The following is a 19,782-nucleotide window of genomic DNA, read 5'->3' on the forward strand; positions in this document are numbered from 1 at the left end:
ATGGGAAACACCTGGGCCAGGTGTGTCCCAGGATAAATAGAATTTCTTCCACATTCATAGAAGAGACTCTCTCCATGCACACCCCTTTGTAGATTGTGTTGTGGTTCTTGGTGGCCTTTTGGTTGTTTGCATTGGCACCTTTCAACACCCTGCATTATCACATTCATGCAAAACACTCACTTACACTACTGATTACACACACCATTGTATATTTTCCTTAGTTGCTTTAGTTAATAAATGTATATTTTGTTACTCCTTGTCTCCACGTTGTCTCTCTTTGTTACGGGCTTTGAGCCGGTTCGTGACAAGCTCAATCTACAAAGGTGTCTGCATGGAGAGAGTCTCTTCTATGAATGTGGAAGAGGTCTATTTATCCTGGGACACACCTGGCCCAGGTGTTTCCCATGTAGCTGACGACCCTCCCCAACTCCGCCCACCGGTATCCTAATAAGGAAACAAGAACAAAGACAGAATACGGCAGACAGAGTGGGAGGGTCGTCACACTGTACTATACCGGTAGACGATATCTCCAGGAACAGGGTTGGAGAGAACCTACAGGACGGTATGTCTCCAGGAACAGGGTTGGAGAGAGAACCTACAGGACGGTATGTCTCCAGGAACAGGGTTGGAGAGAGAACCTACAGGACGGTATGTCTCCAGGAACAGGGTTGGAGAGAGAACCTACAGGACGGTATGTCTCCAGGAACAGGGTTGGAGAGAGAACCTACAGGACGGTATGTCTCCAGGAACAGGGTTGGAGAGAGAACCTACAGGACGGTATGTCTCCAGGAACAGGGTTGGAGAGAGAATCTACAGGACGCTATGTCTCCAGGAACAGGGTTGGAGAGAGAACCTACAGGACACTATGTCTCCAGGAACAGGGTTGGAGAGAGAACCTACAGGACGGTATGTCTCCAGGAACAGGGTTGGAGAGAGAACCTACAGGACGGTATGTCTCCAGGAACAGGGTTGGAGAGAACCTACAGGACGGTATGTCTCCAGGAACAGGGTTGGAGAGAGAACCTTCAGGACGGTATGTCTCCAGGAACAGGGTTGGAGAGAGAACCTACAGGACGGTATGTCTCCAGGAACAGGGTTGGAGAGAACCTACAGGACGGTATGTCTCCAGGAACAGGGTTGGAGTCTTGGACCATCCTGCACATCCCCCTCAGAGTTTGTAGATCTGAAGAAACCAGATAAGGGTCAGCAACATGTCCGAATGTCCCTGAAGCCCGATTGGAAGTCTTAAGTGGATAGCCAGCTGGTTGTGCGACGCTCTACAGGGAGAAACAGAAGAGAACAGACCTGAAGCCTAGTCTCCCTCAGGGCTCTCCAACCCTGTTCCTGTACTATAACTCTAACTATAACTGGTTGTGCGACGCTCTACAGGGAGAAACAGAAGAGAACAGACCTGAAGCCTAGTCTCCCTCAGGGCTCTCCAACCCTGTTCCTGTACTATAACTCTAACTATAACTGGTTGTGTGATGCTCTACAGGGAGAAACAGAAGAGAACAGACCTGAAGCCTAGTCTCTCTTGACGTCATTGGGAAACAAATGCTACAGTGGGACTGTCCACTCTATTTAAATGAACATGTCTTGGAGTATCTTCACTGGTTGTGTTTGTCTACGTAGATGCAGTTTGATAAAGGTGTGTCGTGTTTAAATGTGTGTTTAAGTGGACTATTTGCTCACTTTAGCAAGATTGTATTTGGTTAAATAATCCTCTGGCATTTGAATAAAGCTTTATTGTTCCGTGCCACTGCTGATGCTGGACAAAGCCTGTGTGCATGTGCGCGTGTGTGTGCGCTGGATAAGGCAGTGGTAGCTCCTGGTTAGATCACTCAGACAGTACAGTGGCTCAATGCCAAACTGAAAATGTATCTCCTTCCGATCTGTCCTTCAGAATCTGTCCTTCAGGACATTTGAGAAGTTGAAAGCAAGATGGTAGAACCTTGACTTGAGCTTATTGGAGGAGCCTTCTAGAACCCTTTTAATACCACTCTCCTTTCTCCTGTTCAATCAGACCAGACAAGACTAGTCACCTAGGGCAGAAAGGAAGGGGATAACGGTTCGGTTTGGAATTAGGCCCACATGCTCTGGTTGTTTTTCTGCCCAGTGGAGGAAAACAGCAAGATCGAGGCATCCTGTCTAGAAGGAAGCACTCAACATGTTTCTCTTTCTTTCTCTCTCTCTCTCTCTCTCGTGTGCTGTGTGTGTGTGTGTGTGTGTGTGTGATCCATGTTAAGTGGAAAACTCACGTGACTGCTGCTGCTGTAAGCTTACACACGCAAACACTCAACAAACCTGCAAGACACGATAAAGAACAACATACAACCACATACAAAACATCCACACAAACATAGCTACTTTTCTCACATTGAGTTTAGTGAGGGTTATTGGGTTTAGTGGGAGGTGAGGGTTATTGGATTTAGTGGGCGGTGAGTGTTATTGGGTTTAGTGGGAGGTGAGAGTTATTGGGTTTAGTGGAAGGTGAGGTTTAGTGGGAGGTGAGAGTTATTGGGTTTAGTGGGAGGTGAGGGTTATTGAGTTTAGTGGGAGGTGAGGGTTATTGGGTTTAGTGGGAGGTGAGGGTTATTGGGTTTAGTGGGAGGTGAGGGTTATTGGGTTTAGTGGGAGGTGAGGGTTATTGGGTTTAGTGGGAGGTGAGGGTTATTGGGTTTAGTGGGAGGTGAGGGTTATTGGGTTTAGTGGGAGGTGAGGGTTATTGGGTTTAGTGGGAGGTGAGAGTTATTGGGTTTAGTGGGAGGTGAGAGTTATTGGGTTTAGTGGGAGGTGAGGTTTAGTGGGAGGTGAGAGTTATTGGGTTTAGTGGGAGGTGAGGGTTATTGGGTTTAGTGGGAGGTGAGGGTTATTGGGTTTAGTGGGAGGTGAGGGTTATTGGGTTTAGTGGGAGGTGAGGGTTATTGGGTTTAGTGGGAGGTGAGGTTTAGTGGGTTTAGTGGGAGGTGAGGTTTATTGTGTTTAGTGGGAGGTGAGGTTTATTGGGTTTAGTGGGAGGTGAGGGTTATTGGGTTTAGTGGGAGGTGAGGTTTAGTGGGAGGTGAGGGTTTTGGGTTTAGTGGGAGGTGAGGTTTAGTGGGAGGTGAGAGTTATTGGGTTTAGTGGGAGGTGAGGGTTATTGGGTTTAGTGGGAGGTGAGGGTTATTGGGTTTAGTGGGAGGTGAGGGTTATTGGGTTTAGTGGGAGGTGAGGGTTATTGGGTTTAGTGGGAGGTGAGGGTTATTGGGTTTAGTGGGAGGTGAGGGTTATTGGGTTTAGTGGGAGGTGAGGGTTATTGGGTTTAGTGGGAGGTGAGGTTATTGGGTTTAGTGGGAGGTTTATTGGGTTTAGTGGGAGGTGAGGGTTATTGGGTTTAGTGGGAGGTGAGGGTTATTGGGTTTAGTGGGAGGTGAGGGTTATTGGGTTTAGTGGGAGGTGAGAGTTATTGGGTTTAGTGGGAGGTGAGAGTTATTGGGTTTAGTGGGAGGTGAGGGTTATTGGGTTTAGTGGGAGATGAGAGTTATTGGGTTTAGTGGGAGGTGAGCGTTATTGGGTTTAGTGGGAGGTGAGAGTTATTGGGTTTAGTGGGAGGTGAGGGTTATTGGGTTTAGTGGGAGGTGAGGGTTATTGGGTTTAGTGGGAGGTGAGGGTTATTGGGTGAGACATGGTCTGATGACAGAGCTGCAGATCTACAGGAGAGGAGAGAGAATCACTTTACCCCTCCAGAATATATATTACTTTGTGCATTAAACTCTTGGTAAGTGAATATCATATTTTAAATTTAAACTCTGTTTAAGTGCAGGGCAGTTCATATTTTTTTCATTCAAATTCATTTTGATTGAATTGCTTTGGATATTTGCATGTGTAAGGGAATTCCCCCCTGAAATGGACAAAAATGAATAGGAAACCATTGGCATAGTACACACGATGGACAATACCACCCAAAAATTTGACATGCTCAAACATCCTGCAGAAATGCAAAATTGACTGGCCTGATGAACTCGGGATGGCCGGGCAGTGATTGTTGTTCCTTTCAATCACTCGTGGTGTTGATTTCATCATGTCCATTTGTTTATGTTTTCTCACTTTTGCAAAGTCACTGTGCATTTGCAATATGGTTAACTGGGCATTCACCATCACGAATTTGTCATGCTATAAAAATCGTGCAGGAATGCCAAATTGACTGGCCCGATGAACTCGGGATGGCTGGGCAGTGATTCTGTCCTCTCCATCGCTCGTTAAGGTTGATTTCAGAATGTCCATTTGTTGATGTTTTATCACTTTTGCAAAGTCACTGTGCATTTGCAATATGGTTAACTGGGCATTCACCATCACGAAATTTGTCATGCCATAAAAATCATGCAGGAATGCCAAATTGACTGGCCCGATGAACTCGGGATGGCTGGGCAGTGATTCTGGTACCTTTCCATCGCTTGTTAGGGTTGATTTCAGAATGTCACTTTTGGTGATGGTACCTCACTGTTAAAACATATTTGCAAATGTTTTCTTCACTTTCAAAGTCACTGAAAATCGTGCAGGAATGCAAAATTGACTGTCCCGATGAACTCGGGATGGCTGGGCAGTGATTCTGGTACCTCTCTATCGCTCGTTAGGGTTGATTTCAGAATGTCACTTTTGGTGATGGTATCTCACTGTTAAAACATATTGCAAATGTTTTCTCACTTTTGCAAAGTCACTGTGCATTTGCAATATGGTTAACTGGGCATTCACCCATAAAAATTGCAGGAATGCCAAATTGACTGGCCCGATCACGAATTTGTCATGCTATAAAAATCGTGCAGGAATGCCAAATTGACTGGCCCGATGACCTCGGGATGGCTGGGGAGTGATTCTGGTACCTCTCCATCGCTCGTTAGTGTTGATTTCAGAATGTCACTTTTGGTGATGGTACCTCACCGTTTAAACATATTGCAAATGGACAAGAGTCACCAGCAAGTCACCGTCCATCAGTCAATTTGATATCATTCTGCCACTAAACTGATACAAACTGACACCAAACCCACTTTTCCCAACTCGTTTAGTAGCCAAGTATCACATACTTCAGAGCTGGCCCAAAATTCACAACGCCTTCGGGTCAAACCATAAAACACGTAGTTACGTTCTAGCTGCGGGTCCATTTCTTGTGTTATGTGTAGGCCTAGCTGAGGCGACCCCGAATCCCAAGTTTCGGCTCGATAGGTCATTTGGTGTCCGAGTAAAACCCTAATTGGTGCTGAAAATCCACTTTTTTCAATTACTTGCTACGGGGTCCTTGAATGAGCTATCGGACAGAAACGTTGGGTTCTGTCTCTATGGGCCGAGACGGTCACAATGCACCTAGTCTTGTGACTCTGGGACATTTCTAAATGTCGCCATTTTCGTAATGGTCAAAATGAATTGAAGTCATTGCAAATGTACGAGGCTGTTTCTCGGTCCGAGAACCTTCTAGAGCGCCGTAACTCACCACGCACTATCGACCTGAGGTCTAGAACAGGATTCTAAAGTTTCGGAACTCTAGGTCTGACGGTTCTTTAAAAGTTCCAACAAGGTTTACTAATGCAGTGAGTGTTTGTCTCTACGCACCCCAATGGGTCCCTACTTCCAAGCTGTGTGTGTGTGTGTGATTTAGTTTTCCTTTGAAATTTTATGGGAAAAATGACTGATTTACAGTTCATGGGGGTTGCCTAATCACATATATGAAGTTTTGGAAAGATCTGATTTTTTTAACCCCTCGAAACAGCCCATGAGACACCAATTATGGCACTTCCGGTTGGCACAGGAAGCTATAACTCAACACACATCCTCATTGGGGTATTCTATTACAGAATCCTGAGTTTTAAGTCTTTACGTTAAGAATTGACTGATTTACACAGGGTTCAATGCACTATGTCTATCAAACTGCAGGCAGGGTATGGGTATACACTTTTAGGGCGATTTTAACCACTTCCGGTTGGTCCAGGAAGCTTAGAATCGACACAGGTAGACCTTATAGTGGCCTGATGGACTGGTACCGAAGACAGGTTCATAAGGCATTCATAACCCATATAGACTCCAGGTTGAATTTATGGGAGCAGGCAATGTATTCCTATGGGGAGAGATATCATTGTATTCTATGAGATCAAAAAACCTGTTTTACTGTTAAGGGTTAATGCCACACGGTCAAACTTAGGCTTGCATGGATCGGAAGGACCTTAGGAACATTCCTGTGGTTGAATTGTCTTTCTAAACCTAACGGTTCCGCCGCTGTCACCCAAAATCAAATGACATTGTGGTGCAGGCTTCATTTTGGGCCTACTTTTCTAATGCTCGCTGCTCTCAGACCGAGCGAGCTACGGTCAAGCGGGATATCTCGTTGTACTCGGCACGGCCTAGGGATTATGTTTATGCCATTGCCCGCTCTCTGTGTCTTTAGGCACCGCACTTTTCTACTCCATCCTTGCTGTGTGTGTGTGAGAGAGCTTTTCTTTAACATCTGCTGGGTGAAATGACTGATTTACAGTTCAGGAGGGTTACCTAGTCACACATATGACGTTTTGGAGAGATGTGACTTTTCTAACCCTTCAAAACAGACAGTGTGACCCAATTAAAGGCACTTCCGGTTGGCACAGGAAGCTATAAGTAAACACATGTCTTGATTGACATAGACACTTACAGAATCCTGAGTTTTAAGTCTTTAAGTTGAGAATTGAATGATCTACACAGGGTTGAATGCAGAGTCATTTTCACCTTTGCTGGTGATCTACATCCAAATACCTTTTGGGTGAATTTAACCACTTCCGGTTGCTCCAGGAAGCTTAGAATCGACACAGGTAGACCTCATAGTGGTCTGATGGACTGTCATAGAAGACAAGTTCATAAGGCATTCATAACCCACATAGGCTTCAGGTTGAATTTAGAGGTGAAGGCAATGTATTCCTATGGGTAGAGAAGTCAATGCAAACTGTTTGATGTAAACACCTTCTTTTAACTGTGAAGGGTTAATGCCACACGGTCAAGGTTAGGCTTGCACAGATCGGGAGGACCTTAGGAACAGTCCTGTGTTTGAATTGTCCTTCTAAACCTAACGGTTCCGCCGCTGTCACCCAAAATCAAATGACGTTCTGGTGCAGGCTTCATATTGGGCCTACTTTTCTCATGGTCGCTGCGCTTAGACCGAGTGAGCTACGGTCAAGCGGGATATCTCGTTGAACTCGGCACGGCCTTGGGATTATGTTTATGCCATTGCCTGCTCTCTGTGTCTTTAAACACCACGCTTTGTCACTCCATCCTTGCTGTGTGTGTGTGTGAGAGCTTTTCTTTGACATCTGTTGGGAGAAATGACTGATTTTACAGTTCAGGAGGGTTGCCTAATCACACATATGAAGTTTTGAAAAGATCTGACCTTTTTAACCCTTGGATACAGCCACTATGACACCATTTAAGGCACTTTCCGTTGGCACAGGAAGCTATAAATAAACTCATATCCTCATTGGGGTATGCCTTTACAGAATCCTGAGTTTTAAGTCTTTACGTTAAGAACTGAGTTATTTACGGAGGGTTTAGTGAGTGTGTGTTATTTCAGAAAATCATAGAAAATCACAGAAATCTCGCAGAGCTCCGCAGCACACTTTAAAAATATTCGTATGAACACCCTGCAACTGGATCTGTAAACGTTGAAAAAAAAACACCTATATTTGAACATCACAAATCTGTCATTGTACGATTTCTCTTAAATGACGATAGATAAATGGCAGATTTTTTTTTTTATTGACACCGGAGGCTCCTTGACGTGAAGTAAAAAATAATTTCTCTATTTTCATTTTGGACCTTTAATCCCAGAAAAATGGCCATAACTCAAAAACCGTTGAGGCCTAGACGCCATCTTGTTCGGGGCCAACTGCCCATTATGCCAAACCTATGCTCACCAAGTTTCGGCTTCGAAATATTTTCAGTTTTCTAGATAAGGCCCGTCGTGTATCGTGATGTTTTGTCAAATTGCAGTATGATTGCTTATGCCCTCTTGTGGGATTTTCCGGGATAGCGGAAAAATGACCAAAATTTGATTATTTTATAAAACAAAAACCGAATGTCCGACAAAGTTCATTTGATGACTTCCCGGTAGGTCTGGCCCTGCCGCTCGGCCCGACGCCGTCCCCGAATTTAACAAATGTTTTCGGGCGTCTAGTAAGGGACAGTACATTTGCAATATGGACTTTTTCACTAACCATACAGAAAATGTCGAAATGTTCCCTTAATCTTGGAACTCCCCATCCCGGATCCGGGATCGTGACTAAAGCCTCAGGCTCATTAGCATAACGCAACGTTAACGATTTCTGAAATAAAATGAAAATAATGCGTCTGCTCTCATTTTTTCTTAACAACACTGTCATCTCAGATTTTCAAAATATGCTTTTGAACCATAGAAATTGACTAATTTGTGTAAAGTATGCAAAGCTAGCATAGCATTTTGAGTAGCATTTATTTTCACAAAAACCAGATAACCAAATAAATAAAATCATTTACCTTTGAAGAGCTTCTGATGTTTTCAATGAGGAGACTCTCAGTTACATACCAAATGGCAGTTTTTCCTGAAAGCGTCTGTGTGTAGGAGAAATCGTTCCGTTTTCTACATTGCGTCTGGCTACCGAAACGAACCGAAAATTCAGTCACCTACAACGTAAAACTTTTCCGAATTAACTACATAATATCGACCGAAACATGGCAAATGTTGTTTGGAATCAATCCTCAAGGTGTTTTTTCACATATCTCTTCATTGATATGCAGTTCGTGGAAGCTTGCTTTCCTCTCTGTATCCCATGGAAAAATACTGGCAGCTGACTTTTTCACCAATTCCGGTCACCGGGCGGACACCTGGTAAATGTGGTCTCTTATGGTCAATCTTCCAATGATCTGCCTAAAATACGTCACAATGCTGCAGACACCTTGGGGAAACGACAGAAAGGGCAGGCTCATTATTCACAGCCATATAAGGAGACAATGGAAAACAGAGCCTCAAAAATCCTGCTCATTTCCTGGATGCCGTCTCATCTTGGTTTTGCCTGAAGCTCACGTTCTAGGGCACGGAAAATATCTTGGTAGTTCTGGACACGTCAGAGTGTTTTCTTTCGAAAGCTATCAATTATATGCATAGTCGAGCATCTTTTTGTGACAAAATATCTTGTTTAAAACGGGAACGTTTTTCATCCAAAAATGAAATAGCGCCCCCAGAGCATCAACAGGTTAAGGTATGTTAAGGGTGTATACTGGAGGCGAAGTCAGGTGCAGGAGAGCAGAGTGTCGTTAACTGGCGCACTTTTCATTCCGGTCCAAACGAAAGCACTAAATACATTCAGTGTGATTAGGGAATGAAAACCAGGTGTGTATGGAAACAAGACAAAACAAATGGAATATAAAAAATGAGACGTCGATCGCCGAACGCTTCCTTGTAACGGTTTTCTTGTGTTGAATGAGAGGCAGACCAAAATGCAGCGTGGTTTCTATTCATGGTTCTTTAATAAAGACTCTACACATGAACAAACTAACAAAACAAGAAACGTGAAAACCCAAAACAGCCCTATCTGGTGCAAACACAGAGACAGGAAAGAATCCACCACCACAACAGGACCAAGTGGCGTGGTGACAGGCAGCGGCAGCAGGAGCAGCGAAAAGAGGAATGGACATGGGAGGACGTTTTGGACGGCAAGAGTATGGACTATACTACATGGGAGGAAATAGACAGGTGGGCGGTCGACCCAGGAAGTGTGCCCGGAGCCCGCCTGGGATTCGCTGGAGCAGTGCGAAGAGGGGTATAGGAGAATGGAGTTGGAGAGACAAGCACGGCGGCGCGGTAGGAAGCCCGAGGGTCAGCCCCAAAATTTCTTGGGGGGGCACACTGGAAGCGTGGCGAAGCCAGGTAGGAGACCTGCGCCAACTTCTTGTGCTTACCGGGGGGCGAGAGAGACCGGGCAGGCACCGTGTTATGCGGTGGAGCGCACGTTGTCCCCAGTGCGTGTGCATAGCCCGGTGCGGTACATACCGGCTCCGCGTATCGGCCGGGCTAGAGTGAGCATCGAGCCAAGAGCCATGAAGCCGGCTGTACGCATCTGGTCCCCAGTGCGTCTCCTTGGGCCGGCTTACATGGCACCAGCCTTGCGCACGGTGTCCCCGGTTCGCCTGCATAGCCCAGTACGGGCTATTCCACCTCGCCGCACTGGCAGGGCGACCGGGAGCATTCAACCGTGTAAGGTTGGGCAGGCTCGGTGCTCAAGAGCTCCAGTGCGCCTGCACGGTCCGGTCTATCCGGTACCACCTCCACGCACCAGCCCTCCGGTGCCAGCCCCCCGCACCAGGCTGTCTCTCCGTCTCATCCCTACAGGTGCTCCCGCCTGTCCAATGCTGCCGGAGCCTTCCTCCTCTCCAGCGCTGCTGGAGTCTCCCGCCTGTCCAGCGCTGCTAGAGCCTTCCTCCTCTCCAGCGCTGCCGGAGTCTCCCACCCGTTACAGCGCTGCTGGAGTCTCCCGCCTGTCCAGCGCTGCCAGAGCCTTCCTCCTCTCCAGCGCTGCTGGAGTCTCCCGCCTGTCCAGCGCTGCTAGAGCCTTCCTCCTCTCCAGCGCTGCCGGAGTCTCCCGCCTGTTCGGCGCTGCCAGAGCTCCAGCCCCTCAGTCCAGAGGCGCTAGAGCCCATCATTCCAGAGGCGCCAGAGCTACACAGTCCAGCGTTGCCGGAGCTTCCCGTCTGCCCAGCGCCATCAGAGTCGCCAGTCAGCCAGGGGACGCCAGTGCCGCCAGTGCCGCCAGTCAGCCAGGGGACGCCAGTCAGCCAGGGGCCGCCAGTCAGCCAGGGGCCGCCAGTGCCGCCAGTCTGCAAGGAGCCGCCAGTGCTGCCAGTCAGCCAGGGGCCGCCAGTCTGCAAGGAGCCGCCAGTGCTGCCAGTCAGCCAGGGGCCGCCAGTCAGCCAGGGGCCGCCAGTCAGCCAGGGGCCGCCAGTCTGCCCAGAGCCGCCAGTCTGCAAGGAGCCGCCAGTGCCGCCAGTCAGCCAGGGGCCGCCAGTGCCGCCAGTCAGCCCAGAGGCGCCAGAGCCCCTCAGCCCAGAGCCCCTGCCCTTCTGTCCAGAGCTTCCGCCCCTCTGTCCAGAGCTTCCGCCCCTCTGTCCAGAGCTTCCGCCCCTCTGTCCAGAGCTTCCGCCCCTCTGTCCAGAGCTTCCGCCCCTCTGTCCAGAGCTGCCCCTCAGTCCAGTGGGTCATTTAGTAGGGTCACCGTGGTTAGGAGGCCACGGAAGCGGACAAGAAGGCGGACTAAGACGTTGGTGAAGTGGGGTCCGCGTCCTGCGCCTGAGCCGCCACCGCGGACAGACGCCCACCCAGACCCTCCCCTATAGGTTAAGGTTTTGCGGCCAGAGTCTGCACCTTTGGGGGGGGGGGGTACTGTCACGTTCTGACCTTTATTTCCTTTGTTTTGTCATTATTTAGTATGGTCAGGGCGTGAGTTGGGGTGGGCAGTCTGTTTGTTTTTCTATGGTTTGGGTATTTCTATGTTTCGGCCTAGTATGGTTCTCAATCAGAGGCAGGTGTCATTAGTTGTCTCTGATTGAGAATCATACTTAGGTAGCCTGGGTTTCACTATGTGTTTGTGGGTGATTGTTCCTGTCTCTGTGTTTGCACCAGATAGGGCTGTTTTTGGTTTTCCACGTTTATTGTTTTGTCTTGTTCGTGTTTATCTTTTTTTATTAAACATGAATCAATATAACCACGCTGCGTTTTGGTCCTCCTCTCCTTCAAGTAAAGAAAACCGTTACATTCCTGAACAAGGAGAGGAGCCGACTTCGGTGGAAGTCATGACAGCATGTTCTTGTGACCTCATGCAAAACAAACCCAAATATCTGGAGTCAATTGTATTTACAGCAATTTAACCTAGTGTCAGTGGTTGAGACCATTTGCTCAGATAGGGGTGTTCTGTGCTAACTAGGGCTGTTCCACTGTTCCTGTAGAAATACCCCCCAAAGAAGGACATGGTACGAGCTGTGTCCATCCAGACTGGCTACCTGATCCAGAGCCACGGACCGAACCACTGCACTCTTACCTACCTGGCACACGTGGACCCAAAAGGTAATACACACAAGACTCAGTGGAGGTTTCTGAGGGGAGGACGGCTCATAGTAATGGCTGGAATGGAGAATGGAATGGTATGAATCACATGGAAACCACATGTTTGATACCATTCCATTCACTCCATTCCAGACATTATCAGCTGTCCTCTCAGGAGCCACCAGGTGGTTAATGTGCTTGGAGAGTTAATGAATGATTCATACTCAGGACCTTCTTTCAACAGAAATCGCCATAGTAACTATGGATCTGTAGGACAGGGACAGTCCCGCATCTCTCTCTCCCGTTCTCCATCTCTCTCTCTCTCGTTCTCCATCTCTCTCTCTCTCTCGTTCTCCATCGCTCTCTCTCTCTCTCTCTCCATCTCCATCTCTCTCTCGTTCTCCATCGCTCTCTCTCTCTCGTTCTCCATCTCTCTCTCTCTCTCCATCTCTCCATCTCTCTCTCTCTCTCGTTCTCCATCTCTCTCTCGTTCTCCATCTCTCTCTCTCTCTCTCGTTCTCCATCTCTCTCTCTCTCTCTCGTTCTCCATCTCTCTCTCTCGTTCTCCATCTCTCTCTCTCTCTCTCTCTCGTTCTCCATCTCTCTCTATCTCTCTCTCTCGTTCTCCATCTCTCTCTCTCTCTCGTTCTCCATCTCTCTCTCTCTCTCGTTCTCTCTCTCTCCTCTCTCTCTCTCTCGTTCTCCATCTCTCTCTCTCGTTCTCCATCTCTCTCTCTCTCTCTCTCGTTCTCCATCTCTCTCAATTCAATTCAATTCAATTTACTTTATTGCAAGTTCATTATTACTCACATTGTCAAAGTATACATATAGAAAAAATAAAAAATAAAAAAAATAATTATATATATATATATAATGGTGGGACCAACAGCAATAATAATAGTAGTAGTGGACATGGGATTACCATTACCATTAACAACTACAACTATTAATGAGAGCAACAATTTATTAAAGCAATGGTAGTGGACCAGTGTCAACATGACTGAGAAGACATGAACTGGTATGAAAGACAAAACAAAACAAGATGGGAAATAATATTGACATTACATTGCACTTTTCACTGGCTGTGCCTCAGGTTGTGGCAGGAGGACACATTTGGTTGCCAAAACTGCACATTTTGGCTTTTCACCCAATAAATATTAGATTTTTTTCTTCATCTTTTATAGTTTCAAATTCTTTATATTGAATTATAATTTTGGGAAAGAAATATTATCTTAGGTCTGAGTATTTGTCATAGTGTAATAGGAAATGTAGCTCTGTCTCTACCTCTCCCCTGGAGTGAGCACAGCCTGTCCTCTCTGGGCAGCCAGGTTTGTCTGTGATGACCAGTCTCTATTGCCAGACTGTGCTCACTGAGTCTGTACCTAGTCAGTGTTTTCCTCAGTTTTCTATCAGTCACAGTGGTCAGATAGTCTGCCACCATGTACTATCTGTTGAGAGCCAAATAGCATTGAAGTTTACTTTGATTTTTTGTGGTGTCTTTCCAATAGGTGATATATTTTTATTTTTGTTTTGTGTTGATTTGGTTGGGCCAGATTTTCTGAGTGCTGTCCTGAAGTTCTATGGGATTGGTTGGGGTTGGTGAACTGAGCCTCAGAACCAGCTGGCTGAGTGCTGTCCTGAGGCTCTATGGGATTGGTTTGGGTTGGTGAACTGAGCCTCAGAACCAGCTGGCTGAGTGCTGTCCTGAAGCTCTATGGGATTGGTTTGGGTTGGTGAACTGAGCTTCAGAACCAGCTGGCTGAGGGGACTCTTCTTTTTTTAAATCTCTTGACATTGTAGAGCTGTGTGATGGAATGTTTTGGGGTCACTTGTTTTTAGATGGTTGTAAAATTTGATGGCTCTTTTTTCTATTCGAATGAGGAGGGGGTATTGGCCCAATTCTGCTCTACATGCGTTATTTGGAGTTTTTATTTGCACTTGCAATACAGTCTTGCCAAACTCTGCAGGCAGTATTTCAATTGGATATTTGTCCCATTTGATAAATTCATTAATAGAGAGTGGACCCCATACTTCACTGCCATATAGAGCAACTGGTTCTATAACTGATTGAAACATTTTGAGCCAGATTCTAATTGGAATTTCGATTTTGATGTTTCTTTTAATGGCATAGAATGCTCTTCTTGCTTTGTCTCTCAGCTCATTCACAGCCATGTGAAAGCTACCTGTGTTGCTGATATTTAGTCCTAGATACGTGTATTTTTTGGTGTGTTCTAATAGAACTGTGTCCAAATAGAATTTATATTTGTCATCCTGATTTCCGGACCATTTTTGGAATATCATTATATATATAGTTTTTTTAGGTTAACGGTCAGAGCCCAGGTCTGACAGAGCCCAGGTCTGACAGAACCTGTGGTTAACGGTCAGAGCCCAGGTCTAACAGAACCTGTGGTTAACCATCAGAGCCCAGGTCTGACAGAACCTGTGGTTAACCATCAGAGCCCAGGTCTGACAGAACCTGTGGTTAACGATCAGAGCCCAGGTCTGACAGAACCTGTGGTTAACCATCAGAGCCCAGGTCTGACAGAACCTGTGAAGGTGATCTAGGTGCTGCTATAAGCCCTCTTTAGTGGGAGACAGCAGCACCTGGTCATCTGCGTACAGCAGACACTTGATTTCAGTGTTGTGTAGGGTGATACCAGGTGCTTCCGATTCTTCTAATGTTTTTGCCAATTCGTTAATGTAGATGTTAAATAGTGTTGGACGTATTGGGCAGCCTTGTTTCACTCCACGTCCCTGTGAGAAGATGTCTGTTTGCTTGTTGCCAATTTTAACAGCACAATTGTTTTTAGTGTACATTAATTTAATAGTATCATATGTTTTCCCTCCAATACCACTTTCAATTAGTTTAGAAAAAAGACCTTCGTGCCAAATTGAATCAAATGCTTTCTTGAAATCTACAAAACACGAGTAGATTTTGCCTTTGTTTTGGTTGATATTTTTTCTCAATTAGAGTGTAGAGGGTGTAAATGTGGTCTGTTGTACGATATAAAAAAAAAAATCCAATCTGGCTTCTGCTCAGGACGTTGTGTTTGTCAAGGAAATGATGTAGTCTGCTATTTATAATACTGCAGAGAATTTCCCCCAAGTTGTTGTTAACGCAAATTCCTCTAATTATTTGTGTCAAATGTGTCCATTTTTATAGATCGGTGTGATCAAACCCTGGTTTCAAATATCGGGGGAAATGCCTGCAGTGAGGATAATGTTGAAGAGTTTGAGTATAGCCAATTTGTGGTCTGTATATTTGATCATTTCATTTAACATACCATCAGCACCACAGGCCTTTTTGGGTTGGAGAGTGCATCGTTTTTCCAATAATGATTCTTCTGTATTGGTGTATCCACAGGATTCTGATAGTCTTTGACTGCTGATTCAAGGATTTGTAATTTTTCATGAATATCTTTTTGTTCTGGGCTCTTTGTTATATTACTGTAGAGGTTTGCAAAGTGATTTCTCCACATATCCCCATTTTGGATAGCCAATTCCTCATGATGAGGTTTGTTTAATGTATTCCAATTCTCCCAGAAGTGGTTTGATTCTATGGATTCCTCAGTTCCATCCAGCTGATTTCTAATGTGCTGTTGCTTTTTTGTTCTCAGGGTGTGTTTGTGTTGCTTCAGTGTTTCCCCATATTGAAGGCATATATTTTTGTTGTCTGGTTCTCTGTGTTTTTCATTAGATATATTTCTCAATGACTTCCTTAGATTTTTGCAATCATTATAAAACCATTTTTCATTATCTGTTATTTCTGATTTGCTCTTATGCTTCTTTAAATTAGCCAAGGAGGCTAATTTGACAAATATAAAGTGTATGTTCCAAACAGCCAAATTTACACCTTCGTTGCTGAAGGAGAATGTTAAGGCTAAAAAGTTGTCCAGGAGAGATTGCATTTTATGGCTACTAATTGCTTTTTGGTAGCTGTCTACTGTTTGCACTCCATCTATAGGCCTATTTTGTACCATGTAATTTATTGGGCCGTAATGCTTCATGGTTGGATTCTGCTCTTCTCAGATACACTGTGATTTTACTGTGGTCTGAGAGAGGTGTTAGTGGCCTGACTGTGAAGGCTCAGAGAGAGGTGTTAGTGGGCTGACTGTGAAGGCTCTGAGAGAGGTGTTAGTGGGCTGACTGTGAAGGCTCTGAGAGAGGTGTTAGTGGGCTGACTGTGAAGGCTCTGAGAGAGGTGTTAGTGGGCTGACTGTGAAGGCTCTGAGAGAGGTGTTAGTGGGCTGACTGTGAAGGCTCTGAGAGAGGTGTAAGTAGGCTGACTGTGAAGGTTCTGAGAGACTCTGGGTTTAGGTCGGTGAGGAAGTAGTCTACAGTGCTGCTGCCAAGGGATGAGCTGTAGGTGTACCTACCAAAAGAGTCCCCTCTCAGCCTACCAAATGTACACTCATTTGGTTGGTGGGGGCTGGGCCAGTTGCTCCTCTCTCAGCCTGTGCGTAACTCTGCCTTCCGGGCTGTGGCTCCTCCAGGTGTGGGTCTGCGGTGGGAGGCAGGGGGGTGGGAGGCCTCGTCTGGGTGGCTCTGAAGCTCTCTCTCGTTCTTGTTCTCTCTCTCGTTCTCTCTCTCGTTCTCCATCTCTCTCTCTCTCTCGTTCTTGTTCTCTCTCTCGTTCTCCATCTCTCTCTCTCTCGTTCTCCATCTCTCTCTCTCTCTCGTTCTCATCTCTCTCTCTCTCGTTCTCCATCTCTCTCTCTCTCGTTCTCATCTCTCTCTCTCTCGTTTTCCATCTCTCTCTCTCTCGTTCTCATCTCTCTCTCTCTCGTTCTTGTTCTCTCTCTCTCGTTCTTGTTCTCTCGTTCTCATCTCTCTCTCTCTCGTTCTCCATCTCTCTCTCTCTCGTTCTCCATCTCTCTCTCTCTCGTTCTCCATCTCTCTCTCTCGTTCTCCATCTCTCTCTCTCTCGTTCTCCATCTCTCTCTCTTGTTCTCTCTCTCAATTCAATTTAATTTGCTTTATTGGCATGACGTAACAATGTACATTTGCCAAAGCTTATTTTGGATATTTACAATATGAAAAAAAAGAGAATCAAACAACAACAACCAAGGGTCAAAATAACTATACATTTAACAATAAGCATAGTAGAGTACATGTGCAGGTTGATTGGTCTGTCAGACACTGTCCCTCAACATATGGCAGGCAGCAATGTAGTGCGCTGCCAACCCACAGCTCTCTGCATCCTCCCCCAACAGGACGGGTAGCCTATTCTCATCAGAGAGGTCTTAGAAACCTTGAATAAAGGTTTCAAATTTGGGGAAATGACGCTCTTTAATTGTTTTATATTTTTGACATTTTGTCAGGAAATGCAGCTCTGTCTCAGGTTCTGCTGTGGTGCAGTGGTTGCACAGCCTTTCCTCTACAGGGAGCCAGGTTTTCCTCTGTCTCCCCTTCTCAATGGCAAGGCTGTGCTCACTGAGCCTGTACTTTGTCAAGGTTTTTCTAAGGTTTTGATCAGTAACCATGGCCAAATATTTAGCCACGGTGTACTGTCGATTTAGGGCCAGATAGCACTGCATTTATCTTTGTGCTTGTGTTTCCCAATAAGCAATGTTGTTTTGTTTTGACTGTGTTGTAACTTGGTTTATTCTGATTGATTGGATGTTCTGGTCCTGAGGCTTCAGTGTGTTAGTAGAACAGGTTTGTCAACTCAGCCCCAGGACCAGCTGGATGAGGGGACTGAGGCTTCAGTGTGTTAGTAGAACAGGTTTGTGAACTCAGGACCAGCTGGATGAGGGGACTCTTTTCTTTGCTCAGCTCTTGGCATTGCAGGGCTTGGTAATGATATGAGAGGGGGTCACTGTATTTTAGATGTTTCCAAAACTTAATTGCTCTTTTTTGAGTTTTTATTATTAGTGGATATTGGCCTAATTCTGCCCTGGATGCATTGTTTGTAGTTTTCCTCTGGACATGTATGAGAATCTTACAGAATTCTGCATGCAGGGTTTAAATGAGGTGTTTGTCCCATTTGACGAAATCTCGTTTTGCAAGTGGACCCCACACCTTGCTGCCATATTCAATTAGTTTTAGCCAAATTTAGGTCTTTCAATTTGAATTAGCTTTTTAATGGTGTAGAATGCCCTACATGCTTTCTCTCTCTGTTCATTCACTGCCTCATTAAGGTGTCCAGTTGAGCTTATTTTTAAACCTCAGTAATTGTAGTGTGAGCAGTACTCTATATACTTTGTACCAATTGAGAACTTTGGTCTAATTTCCTGAGATCTGGATCTTCTCTGGCAAATCATTATTTTAGTATTTTTGGGGTTTTACTACCAGGGCCCAGGTCTGGCAGTACTGCTCGAGCAGGTCCAGGCTCTGCTGTAGGCCATGTGCTGTGGGTGACAGCAGGCATAGGTCATCTGTGAAGAGCAGGCATTTAACTTCTGAATTGTGGAGACTAACACCAGGGGCTGACGATTTTTTGAGAATAGTGGCCAATTCATTGATGTAAATATTGAAGAGTGCAGGGCTCAGATTGCAACCCTGGCGAAGGCTCTGCCCCTGGTTAAAGAATTCAGTTATTTTCTAACCAATTTTAATGCTGCACGTATTGCCAGTATACATTGATTTAATTATGTCGTATGTTTTACCCCCTACACCACTTTCAATAACTTTGTAGAACAGTCCTGTATGCCAAATAGAATCAAATGCCTTTTGAAGTCGATAAAGCAAGAGTATATTTTGGTATTATTTTGGTGGACATGTTTATCTATCAGGGTGTGTAGGGTGTAAATATGATGAGTTGTGTGATGTTTTGATATAAATCCAATTTGGCGTTTACTCAAGACATTGTGCTTATTAAAACCTTTTTAGGATAGGCCGTACAGCGAAAGCATACCATGCGATTATCTGTGGACAACGCCCCGCTTACAAAAGCATACAAACATTTTCAAGCCAAGTAGAGGAGTCACAAAAGTCAGAAATAGAGAGAAAATTCATCACTTACCTTTGATCTAAATCTGGTTGCAATCACGAGTCCCTGTTACACAATAAATGTTCATTTTGTTTGATAACTGCGGTCACAACATGCAGATGACTACATCCTAATAGTACCGGTAAAGTTTGTCTAAACATGTCAAATGATGTTTATAATTAATCCTCAGGTTGTCTATTGTCTAAATGATCGATAATATTTCAACCGGACAATAGTGTATTCAATAGAAAGGAAAAACAATGAACGGCGCGCAATTGGTCACGCGTGCAAAACAGCTCTGGTTAATTCTATAGTACACTGACAGAATGGTCTCATTCTTCCTACACCAATCAAATGCTTTTTGGAAGTCGATAAAGCAGGCATATATTTTGGTATTATTTTGGTAGACATGTTTATCTATCAGGGTGTAAATATGATCAGTTGTGCGATGTTTTGGTATGAATCCAATTTGTCTTTTACTCAAGACATTGTGCTTATTAAGGAAGTTGAGAACTCTTACATTTATAATACTACAGAAAACCTTCCCCAGGTTACTGTTCACACAAATGCCTGTAATTGTTGGGGTCACATTTGTCTCCGTTCTTAAAGATTGGGGTTATGAGTCCTTGATTCCAGATGTCAGGGAAATAACCAACACTCAGGATCAAATTAAACAGTTTTAAGCCAATTGAAATTTTGCACTAGTGAGTTTGAGCATCTCATTTAGGATGCCATCAGGTCTGCAGGCTTTTTTACATTTGAGAGCCTGAAGTTTCTTATAGAGCTCCTG

At 45.2% G+C, this 19,782-nt stretch overlaps 1 protein-coding gene across 1 annotated transcript in view; it reads left to right on the plus strand.

The window, feature by feature from the left end:
- Window positions 1-19,782, plus strand: part of stard10 (StAR related lipid transfer domain containing 10) — a 42,422-nt gene that overhangs the window by 10,542 nt on the left and 12,098 nt on the right. Inside the window, exon 4 of the mRNA XM_064975279.1 lies at window positions 11,965-12,082. Coding sequence (XP_064831351.1) covers window positions 11,965-12,082 — 118 coding nt within the window. The remainder of the gene's footprint in view (window positions 1-11,964; window positions 12,083-19,782) is intronic.

Source organism: Oncorhynchus masou, chromosome 9, assembly GCF_036934945.1.
Source record: "Oncorhynchus masou masou isolate Uvic2021 chromosome 9, UVic_Omas_1.1, whole genome shotgun sequence".
NCBI lineage: Eukaryota > Metazoa > Chordata > Actinopteri > Salmoniformes > Salmonidae > Oncorhynchus > Oncorhynchus masou.